The 12,120-nt window shown below is 42.9% G+C and overlaps 1 protein-coding gene across 3 annotated transcripts in view; it reads right to left on the bottom strand.

The window, feature by feature from the left end:
• Positions 1 to 12,120, bottom strand: part of CARF (calcium responsive transcription factor) — a 77,682-nt gene that overhangs the window by 48,202 nt on the left and 17,360 nt on the right. For all 3 annotated transcript variants that reach the window (XM_056533900.1, XM_056533902.1, XM_056533903.1), the window contains 2 exons: positions 9,138 to 9,213; positions 7,514 to 7,703 (listed from right to left, as the gene is read on the bottom strand). In XM_056533900.1, coding sequence (XP_056389875.1) covers positions 7,514 to 7,703; positions 9,138 to 9,213 — 266 coding nt within the window. The remainder of the gene's footprint in view (positions 1 to 7,513; positions 7,704 to 9,137; positions 9,214 to 12,120) is intronic.

Raw genomic sequence — 12,120 nt, 5'->3', positions numbered from 1 at the left:
ATGTCTTTACAGGACTAAACTTCTCAGCTTTCCATATTTTAAAGAGGATCTATATCCAATTATTAAATAGCTGAGGGTGTTTTACATTGAGGGGTGTATTAAAGGCATCCATACCCCCTGACTTTATAATGCTGTCCATCACCTGATTCGAGCTAATGGCTTACTATCCCAATCCTTCCCCTTAGGGCGTGGTACCTGTCAGGGGTGCCCTCTGTCCCCCTTTCTATTTGCAGTAGCCATAGAGTCCCTGGCGGCATTGTTTAGAGCCTCTCCTGATGTTAGCGGGTTTCGTTATGGGACTTTGGAGGAGCGTATTGTCCTTTATGCGGATGATATGCTCCTCTGTTTGGGCAATGCTCCACATTCGCTACGCATTCTAATTACTCTTATTGAATCATATGGCAGCTATTCTGCTTTGGCTATTAACTGGGATAAATCCACGCTACTTCCTTTAGATCCTATCCCTCCTGTACCAGTGCTCTCCAGGGTTGGTCTCCCCATAGTCTCTAGATTTAAGTATTTAGGTGTGCATGTTACAGCCTTCACCTCTGATTATGTTCCTCTTAATCTAGTGCCATTGCTGGATCGTAATTCCCAGAAGGTGGCTACTTGGCATAAACTTCCCCTATGAATAGTAGGAAGATCTAATTTGGTCAAAATGGTTCTTATGCCCCAGTTTCTATATATTCTGCATAACACTCCTGTATGGATTCCCATGCAATTCTTCCACAGGATCCAGACCCTATATAGAGAACTAATTTGGAATGGAAAATTGGCAAGGATTCGTCTTGAAACATTACATTGTGGTAAAAAAGTGGGTGGTTTATCTGTTCCTAACCCATGGTTATATTTTCTAGCATCACAGGTCCAGCAGCTAAAGGGATTGGCGCAATTTGATACCATGGGTCGTACGGGGGCTTTAATTTCACAACGTATTAGTGGTACGACACCTACCTATCTGTTAGAAATCACAGTGCAGACATGCCCCACAGATTTCCCTCCTACCTTAATTCTTATTTGTAAAGTATGGCTGAAGTTTAGGACACTCTTCCGCTATCCTGTCTTTGTGACGTACTCTCTGTTGTGGCATAACCCAGGTCTTCCTGAATTGAACTCCCTGCCTGATATTGCTCTCTGGATCTCTCATGGGATCCTGTATCTTTCCCAGGAGTATGATGGACTTACATTGAAGTAATTTGCTCAGCTGCAGGAGGATTTTAATTTACCTCACTCCTTTTTCTTTCGTTTCCTGCAGCTGTGACATTCCTTGGATGTGCAGTCACGAGTCTGTGACTTGACTGTCGGCTCCTCTGTAGTAGTAAATTATTTATTTACTCAGGTTTCCACTAAGGGTGTGATTTCAGCGCTCTATACGGAGCTGTTCTCTTCTTATCATGAGGCCTTTCCCATACATGCTAAGGAGAAGTGGGAGGCGGATGTAGGTCCCTTATCGGAGGAACAGTGGGCACAGATTTTAACTATGACCCCGAGGCTTGCTGTGTCAGAGGCTCATCGGGTGTCCCAAATTTTTCTATTACATCGGATGTATCGCACCCCAGTATTTCTACATAGAATTGAGGTGCGGCCAGATTCCTCTTGCCCCAGATGCTCTATGCCTGATGCTCATTTGCTTCATATGATGTGGGACTGTTTTGGGCTGATGTGGGACAGTTGCTAAGGAGAGTATATGGATGCCCGTTTAATTTGTCTGCCTTGTCGTGTATCTTGGGTTATCTAAATGGGTTGGATGAGGACAGTGGAGAATTTTATATCAGGCTCGTAAATTGATTGCTCAACATTGGTTGAGAGCCTCTCCCCCTATAATTTCAAAGCTGATCACGAAATTAAACCATATTATTAGGTTGGAGAAGGGTGTGTATCTTAAACGAAAAGCTTTACATAAATTTGAATTCATTTGGGGACCGTGGATTGATACTCCAGGTCTGCCATCTGTATATTTAAGGAGGACCCCTGTGGAGGTGTTGTTGGGGGGGGGTGGTACAGTCTCTGCACTAATTTATCCTGCTGTCTTATCCGTGTTGTCTATGTTTTTTTTTATGTCCTGAGTTCCTTCAGTATGTTATGCTGTTCTGAAGTTCCTAACTTCTTTCTCTGTTCGCTTTTACCGAAGCCTTTCCTGAGTCTCCCCTGAACCTTTTGTGGTTATGCTCACATGTCCCTACAGTGGTTTTTTTAAGGCGGTGACCCTCCTTTTTCTGTTATAGAGATCTATCTGCTTCCATTTTTGTGCTATGTTTATATTATGTCTATGCAACCTGTGGACAGATTTTGCACAATTTTTTTTTACTTTATAGTATTACTCTGACTCCTTTAAGGAAGAAAGATACGGGACTTGGGGGTAGGGTGTTTTGTGCAGGTGGGAGGGGGGATTGGGGTCTAAAATTTTGTCTGTTGTTTGCTTGTATTGTGTAAAATGTTCAATAAAAATTTCTGATTAAAAACAAAAAAACAAAAACAATCTTACAGGTGAGTAACACAAAAAGTCTAGTGCTATTAGGAGGTGACGCTTATTCACACTAATGGTATGTTCACACTACGGATTATGAACGGAATCTCCGCTCGCAGAATTCCGCGAGCGGAGATTCCATTCTGGTGGCCGCCGGCGCAATACTTCGGCGGTAGGACCGCGCGGCACTGCGCCGTCACCATTGACAGCTATGCAGTGTCCGCGGACTTCCGCGCAAAGAATGAACATGTTCTTTCTTTGCGCGGAAAAATTTCAGCAGCGGAATTGTCTCGCGGAAACCTATTCACACTAATGTTTATGTTCACAGCACGTAATTCCGTTAGCAGAATTACGCTCACGGAATTCCGCGGGAATTACATAGTGTGAACATACCCTAAGGAATATCCACCCAGAACAAGCTGGTGCTAGGACCACTCACAAATGAACTGATTCCATAGAACTGCAGAGCAGAATTCTTCTTGGAAAATACATAATGTGAATGGGCCCTTAGTTCCTCTTGCAAAAGCTAGACTCACCTACAGACATTGAGCTAATGAGTGTGTACACAAGCAGGAAGAATAACAGAAGAATCCAACATTGAAGGTAAACAGGAAACCGAGAACAATTCTGGCTTATCAATTACTTTCAACATGTCAGAATTGAGGATATCAATGGGACACCGAAGACACAGAAGACCATGGGCCATCCCAAGAGCAGGGGACAAGAACAAATAACTACCAGGGATCCCTACTGCATAAATCAAAAGAGAAAGACAACTGGAAAAAAAAAACATGGATGCCAGAAGAATATAAGCAGAAACAAACCATTCAACAGAAGTGCAGAGGCCCAAGGGCAAGATGGGAAGAGAACAACTAGGACCTGCAAAGACAGGCCATTATGGTGGTAGAGACAGCTAATGCAAAGAAACACATACAAAAATCCCTAGGAAATGGCTAGAGAGATATACAGGTGAAACTCGAAAAATTTGAATATCGTGCAAAAGTTCATTGTATCTAATTAATGCAACTTAAAAGAGAAGCATGAAGTGCTCCAAAATCTCCTGGTAGACAGATGTGTTGACCCTGGACTTAAGGAAGCAAAGTGGACCAACACCAGCACATGACATTGCTCCCCAAATCATAGTAATTGGGGGGGCTTTGGGGTTTTCATGAGCTGTAAGCCATAATCACCACAATTATGACAAATCACGGTTTGAACTATCTTGCTTTGCATGTATTGAGTCTCTCTCATATATCAGTTTTACCTTTTAAGTTGCATTACTGAAATAAATGAACTTTGCACTATAATCAAATTTTTCGAGTTTCATCTGTATTGCCACATGGACAATTTTCCATCAGAAGGAGCAAACTGTACAGCACAAGTGATACACCTGCTGCCTGCATACCATAAGGCCTGGATGTGAGCATAGAAGGAAAAAGATGCACAAGCACAGTTATCCACTAGTGATGAGCAGCATTGGCCATATTCAAATTCGCAATATTTTGTGAATATATATACGAATATTCGTCCTATATTTGCAAATTTCATGTATTCATTATATTCGCATATGTGAATATTCGCATATTTGAGGAAGAAAACAGTGAGGGGGTGGACAACTTTACTATTGGTTGCTAGGGATGTTGTTGATAACCTCTGACAAGTGTATTTGCATCATTCTAATTGGCCCACAAGTGAAAAGAAGGAATATGTGAATATTCAGATATGCAAATATGCAGAAAAAAGTGAATATTCGTCATTTCTAATAAATAGCGAATATATTTGCAATATTCGTGAATTTGCGATATTCGCGATAAAAATTCTAAATGCGAATATTCGCGCCCAACACTATTATCCACCATGGAAGGGAAAAATGCAGGTGGTTATATAGCTGGACAGCTTCAATCTGTAACATAAGCAGGTATCTGTGCAAGTATGTATTCTGCCAGAATGGGGGGAATGAGTAATTGGAGCAGACATAGGGAGGACAGGAGAAGGCAGAAGAGGTGCTCTGAATAAGCAACTACTCCACCCATGGAGCATGTAGTGCTGTTCTGGTGTAGCAGTGGCAGGATTAGATGTAGAAAAGGAGGGAACCTCTGAATAACACAATAATTCCACCCAGGAGATGCAGTAACGTGGCATGAATGAAACTACATATAGCAGAGGAAGTGAGGAGAAATGGTGGAAAAAAGCCGGTACAGTGGAGGCACTGCTCGAGTGGTGAAATTACTGAGAAACTCAGGCGGTGCAGGATAACGATTTTTATTGAAAGTATTGGGACAACGCGTTTCGGCATCTGCTGATGCCTTCCTCAGGTCCACTTAACAATTCCCATATTCCTATGATGTTCAGTGTGGGAGAGCTGAAAAATGATCCTGTCTGGCGTCTGCACCGCTGCTGGTCTGCTGACAGCTACTAATTGTGAGCATTACAGGTAATACAATGTAGGAGGGCTCCTCTAAACACTCCTCTAATGTGGCTGCTGGAATTGCCATGGCAGGTACTACATGAAGACAGGAGGGCACCTCTGTACAACACAATTATAAAACCTATGGAAAGGAGGATAATGACTATTTGGGTTGCATAGCAGGTACTATGTACAATGAAGAAGAACACCTTTGTAGGACACAATTGAAGGGGGTAATGTGGCTGTTGAGGTAGCTTAACAACAACCATGTGTAGTAAAAGGTACGTAGCACACGCATTGGTTACTCTTTCGTTACCTTCACCCTAGTAGTGGGGTTACTGGTACTCTGAAATAGCAATCATGGGATGGGTGATCCGTGCTTTAAGAAAGCAGGCAGAGAACTGACTGGTTTCCTGGTATTCTTTGGAGGGATACAGGCAGCATGGCGGCCCATGCTGACAACCCCTGATCATGTACCGGGTGATCCAAAAGTCAGGACGAACTTTAAAAATGAATAATTCGAAAACGAATCAAGAAACAAAGGTACGGTTTGCACCAAACGGATGGAAAAGAAACTGGGTTTTGTGTGGCAATAAAAAAAAAATAGTTCTGTTGGCAACCAGCGTTAGCGACGGGTTTCAAAACAGTTTCTGTCACTGGTCAGAGATATGTAGCACTGTTACAGAACAACATTATTCCTGAACTGCAAGCGCGACAGGAAATCCAAACAGTCACCTTTATGCAAGATGGAGCACCACCTCATATTGCTCTGCCTGTGCAACGCCTGCTACGCTCAACATTTGGAAAGGATCGCTTTATCAGTCGCTACTTTAATCACGCAGGGCCTTCAAGATCTCTCGATCTGACACCCTGTGACTTTGGTTCAGAGGATTCTTGAAGTCAAAAGTGTACCGCGACCAACCGGCATCACTAGCAGCACTGAAAGATGCCATCCGCCAAAATGTGTCTGCCATAAGGCAAGAAATGCTACTAAATGCTGTATAGCGCCATCTGTTGGTCGCCAACAGAACTATTTTTTTTTCCGTTGCCACACAAAACCCGGTTTCTTTTCCATCCGTTTGGTGCAAACCGTATCTTTGTTTCTTGATTCATTTTCGAATTATTCATTTTTAAAGTTCATCCTAACTTTTGGATCACCTGGTACTTCTACCAAAGTCAATTACTCCTCTTAATGTGCATGCACATTCAACCCATTGTTAAAGGACAAGAGTAGTGGAACACTTTTATATATTGCTGTGCCCGGGCCTCAAAAATAAACAAAATAAACTTATACATACCTTCCTACGGCACAGGCCTCACGGTCCAGCAGTGCTGACATCATTCCACTTCCTGGGGACGGGGACGCCGCAGAGCCGTCGGTGTATCACCGGCCGCAGCCATGTCCCGCCCCGGCCTGTGATAGGCTGAGCCCACTGTCATGTAAGAAGCCGGCCAGAGCTCCTTACATGACAGTGGGCTCAGCCTATCACAGACCGGGGGGGGGAACTCGCTACGGCCGGTGATACGCCGACGGCTCTGCAGTGTCCCCGTCCCCGGGAAGTGGAATGACGTCAGCAATGCCAGACCATGAGGCCTGTGCCGGACCAACAGGGGCTCGTAGGAAGGTATGTATAAGTTTATTTTGTTTATTTTTGAGGCATGGGAATATATAAAAGTGTTCCACTACAGTTGTCCTTTAACCTGGCACTGTCAAATGAATGGATACTGGCACTCCCCATTGTGGAGACAGTGAAAGGAGATGTGTGACCAGCATAAGAAGGAAAGCATGGCAGCATTCTGCCTGGTTTCCTATTACTGGCACCCCCAAGGGGAATTGCATCCAGTGTGGCATCCAACGCCCTGAATAAGAGAAAGGATAAACCTCCATCACCAACTGAAAGAGAAAATAATTGAAAATAAAAAGGAAATCAGCAGTCCTGCAGGAGAGGTCTGCCTCCTACAGACACTAGGCTAAAATCCTATGTGGCAGGAGCTAACACTTTCTTGCTAAGTGTCACTAGCCTATACGGTGTAGTGCATCCTCGTTAGCCAGTGGCAATAAAGCAGCAAGTTGCAGTAGAGGTTCGGGTGCCGTGTTGTTCATTACCTTTCAGTAAATTAGCTTGTGTATAGAGTACTTGAGACACGGGCACTGATTGATCTACGGAGGACACAGACCTGCGGGGTTCCTGAGCCTGGTAATTGAAAGCAGGAGTAGAGTGGTGCTGACAGCTATATCTCAGGACTTCACTAGACTATACCCACAACCTTTTGTGCCCCCCCCCCCCCCCCCCCCAATGATATGAACAAGCAATTATTCTTTTTTTTAATAAAGAGAATATAGCATGTTCTATTGAGTAGACTGTAATTTAAAGGGAGTAAGCGGAGTCCCCTGTTGCACATACCCCACAGGAGCAGATTATTATATAGGTATGCAGAATTGTGTTAATGAAATGTTTGGTAATAAATATCAGATTATGATATATTCCTCAGATACAGGAGATTTGGTCAACCACACCCCTAGAGAGAAATAGAGTATTCTCACTGGCTGCTACAGTAGGGGAACTTGAGAAAGCAAGAACCAATTGGGTGACATAAAAGAAACATATCCAGTACATATACAGAGATACACTATGTACCTGCATTAATAAAGGGGATTCCATCATATGGGACATACTGTGACTTCCACATTAGCCGAGTGGCTGGCTTGGCTGGGCTTGGAGACTGTCGCGTCCCCCACACGCTCATTGTATGTTGCTTGTGAAGACCTAAAATATTCATTAGTTCAGCCTCACTCAGACAGTATCCACGATAAGAATCTCCAATTTTCTGAAAGAGGATACATCAATGGAGAACACAGAGTCAAGTCAAAAGGCATATAATCTGACCAAAAAAGAAGGTTGTATTTTAATTCCTATGAATAGCACCACTTTTGTGCCTGTCCTATGTTTGGTACTGCTTCCCTGCCCTATTCAAGTAAATTAGGCTTAAAGGGGTACTCCGCCCCTAGACATCTTATTCTCTATCCAAAGGATAGGAAATAATATGTCTGATTGCAGGGGTCCCGCCACTGGGGACCCCCGCAATCTCTCCTGCAGCACCCACCTGTCATGGGCCTCACGGCTGCCATGCCCACTCCCATAGACTTGCATTGAGGGGGCCGAGCCATGACGTCACAATACTCCGGCCCCTGTATCGTGAGTCATCAGACACGGAGCGATCTTCGCTCTGTGAGGCTGATGACAGGTGGGTGCTGCAGGAGAGATTGCAGAGGTCCCCAGTGGCAGGACCCCCACAATCAGACATCTTATCCCCAATCCTTTGGATAGGGGATAAGATGTCTAGGGCTGGAGTACCCCTTCAAATACCAAACCCAGTCAGGGACAAGATTGGTGAGAAAGATAAAGCAGGCTATTTGAGTGGAGATGTATCAAAACTGGTTAAGTTGAGACGCTGCACATGACAACATATTAAAGGGGTATTCCGGGCCCCCCTAAAGGCGTCTGATCGTGGGGGGGCCCGCTGCTGAGATCCCCGCGATCTCCCTGTAGCCCCCCCATTCTATGCGGGTGCTGAATCTCCAGTTTCGGAAACATCCAAGTTTCCAGGACTGGGGATATGACGTCACGTCACGCCCCCTCCACTCATGACGGCAGAGGTTTCCGAAACTAGAGACGCATTCCCCGCATAGAATGCAGGTGCTGCAGGGAGATTGCGGGGGTCTCAGCAGCGGCCCCCCGCGATCAGACATCTTATCCCCTATCCTTTGGATAGGGAATAAAAAAATTTGCCCGGAATACCCCTTTAAATTCCACCTCTCATGTTTCAGAGGACTTTTGGAAAATAAAAGCAGCAACTTGATGGACAGAAAATTATGCTTTTGTTGCACTTATACAGTTACTAGTTTTGTTAATAGCAATATTTAGCAAGGCATAAACACTTATCTACCATAAGAAGGACATGAAATGGGCCCTGTCAGTTGTAAAATCTTCTAGTATATGGTAGAAGACCAAAAGTTGTGAATATTTGTAATATGCTCAATCAAATATCTTTATAAATAATGTACCTTATATTATCATCCACTAGAGGTCCTTGTGTATAGCAAACACTGACATGTCCCTGTATCATAGCAGTATGTGTCTCAACCATAAGGTGAACTGGGACACAGTACACAAACTTCACATGCAGAAATGTGCACAGAATATCCACTAGAGAAGAATGCCTGCAAACAGTCTCACTGCAATCTTAGAAAATGTAACTTACCTCACAACTCCTAAGACGGCGTGCCCAAACAGGAAGGTTAGAAGGAAGTGGTTTTGGGAACTGTTCTACAGATAACCTTTAAAAAAAAAAATTTTAAGATTTCAAATCCCTTTAAAATAAATAAATACATGAATAAATAAATAGATAAATTCTGAAGAACAACAACTTTGACAATCATGCTTTCAATAAACACACTTTGGTGGTGGACAATCATTATGGAGGTCATACACTGAGGCCAGATTCACAGTATAATACGATTGCATTTTACTGTATTATGCTTGTGTGAAACCTGACTAAGTGTATGACCTGCGCACCACCATGTGTAAGTATCTGCCGTTTGGCTGATGCCTCTTGACTCTACAGTAAATTTACACACTAGCCTTGACCTAGTGTGAATGATTTTTCAATGTGGACAAAGTAATAAGCCATTGCGAGACTTCGCCGATATTAGATTATCTCATGAGGTACCAAAAAGAAAGGAATAGTGAAGCTCACTGTGGTGAAAGATATACACAAGGTAGCTGGTGTTACCTACAACCCAAATAGGTCTACAATATACTAATATATAAAAATATATCATTCAAATCTCAAAAGGTACTGTATCTATAGGGTGAAAAAATAATAGATAGAAAGAGTAGTCCAATATGAATAATCAGAATAAATGTATAAAAATAATATTTTATATATATAATATGTAATATCAGAAATGTCGCAGGGTCCTTGCAGCAGACTCAAAAAAAAAAAAAAAAATTTAAAAAATAGCACAAATAAAAATACCATGAAATAAAATGGAATGTGTCCACCTCAATAATGTTTCCCCAATGGCAATATCAGAGTAAAGTGTCCATATGCCGTTATAATACAGTGTCCATATTCTGTAAACCACTTTCAATAGCATTAAATGGTCAAATTACACAGTCAATAGGAATGATAATAAACACTCACCCGATACAGGGAGATGTATGCGATATAGAGCTCAGACCTTGGAGCACTGCTGCAGCCTCTCGGCCAGTCTGTTGGTGCGAGGCAGATTGTCAGGAAGACAAGATGAGGTGCGTCCGCAGCGCAGTAACCAGGTGAGCGGTTTCAGAGATAAATTGAAAGTGAGTGATGATCACCAGGAAGTCGCACGGCGTCAGCGCCGCTGGCAGACTTCTGATATAGCCGCATAAGAGGTGAAAAATCCCTGGAGCAAGGGCTGCATAGCTTCATATTCGTATCATATAGAACAGATGTGTGGATGGACAAAATGTGGTCCAATATATTGAGTGGTGGACGTGGTTCAGCACAAAATGGATCGTAGTAGTGTCCTCGTGGTAGGCTTGATAAAAGGGCTAGACGTGTTTCAAGGCCATGGGCCTTCTCTTCAGTAGCCGTACAAAGAAAGCTGCATGCATATAGCCTAAATGCACAGTCTTTTATAGTGGTGCACTATAATGAGTAGTCAGATGGGAGAAAAGGGGAGGGAAAATGTGCAATAGGGTCAAGGGTAACCGACAATACCCCGTAAGGATCAGGAGAGTTTGGGCAAACAGGCATAAAAAGCATGAATGGTTAATCAACGAGAAAGGTGTTGCAAATATATTGGACATTGACGGGCCGCGTCTTCGCTCTGCTCACTAAACAGACGGAACAGAGTGATGACGGGGCCCATCAATCAAACGGAGGGGGCGTCGATGCCGGCCAAAGACATGGGACTAGATGAGAGGAGCTCCCCGCCCGGGGACTACTTGTGGGGCCAGCAGGTAGCAGTTCATATCCTCACCATCCCTGCAGGCAGGAACGTCCCTCAGGGATGGTGAGGATAAAGATTTTATTTATTTTATTATGTAAAATCTGATGATTGGTTCCCTTTGAAGTTGCATTTTTCCTTTTTCTTTTCCTTTCTTTTTTTATATTTATTCTTTCTATGTCCAATATGTATGAAACACCTGTTTTTTATATAAATATTCTCATTGATTAACCATTCATGCTTTTTATGCTTGTTTGCCCAAAGTCTTCTGATCCTTACAGGGTATTGTCTGTTACCCTTGACCCTATTGCTCATTTTCCCTCCCCTTTTCTTCCATCTGTCTATTCATTATAGTGCACCACTATAAAAGACTGGGCATTTAGGCTATATGCATGCATCTTTCTTTATATGGCTACTGAAGAAAAAGCCCGCGGCCTTGAAACGCGTCTAGCCATTTTCAGCCACCAGATTCCACCCACATCCCCAATGTGAACTGTTCTCTATCCTTATTTCAAGCCTACCACGAGGACGCTCCATTTTCTGCTGAACCACGTCCACCACTCAATATATTGGACCACATTTTGGCCATCCACACATCTGTTCTATACGATACAAGCTAAGCAGCCCTTGCTCCAGGGATTCTTCATTACTCATGCAACCACATCAGAGGTCTGCCAGCTGTGCTGCCAACGCAACTTCCCGGTGATCATCTCTCATCACTGAAACCGCTCACGCGGTTACTGCACTGCAGGCGCACATGATCTTGTCTTACTGACAAAACGCCTCGCACAACAGGCCGGCCGAGAGGCTGAAGAAGTGCTCCGAGGTCTGAGCTCTATATCGCATACATCTCCCTGGACCACAGTGCTATTCATTTTACTATTATTCCTATTGACTGTGTTATTTGACCATTTAATGCTATCGAAAGTGGTTTACAGCAAATTGACACTTTATTATAATGGCATATGGACACTTTACTCTGCTATTACCACTGGGGAAACAGAATTGAGGTGGTCACATTCCATTTTATTTTAATTGTATTTTTATTTTTGCTATTGATTTTTTTTTTTTTGAGTCTGCCGTAAGGGCCCTGTGACAGTTCTCATCTTACAAATTATATATATATATATATATATATATATATATATTATTCGATATTAAAATATTATTTTTATACATTTATTCTTATTATCTTATTATTCATATTGGACTACTCATTCTATCTACTATTTTTTAACCCTATATTCTCAT

The sequence above is a fragment of the Hyla sarda genome, chromosome 8, assembly GCF_029499605.1.
Source record: "Hyla sarda isolate aHylSar1 chromosome 8, aHylSar1.hap1, whole genome shotgun sequence".
In the NCBI taxonomy this organism is placed as follows: Eukaryota; Metazoa; Chordata; class Amphibia; order Anura; family Hylidae; genus Hyla; species Hyla sarda.
Note: the sequence above shows the minus strand (reverse complement) of the source record. Positions and strands in the feature narration are given on the sequence as shown.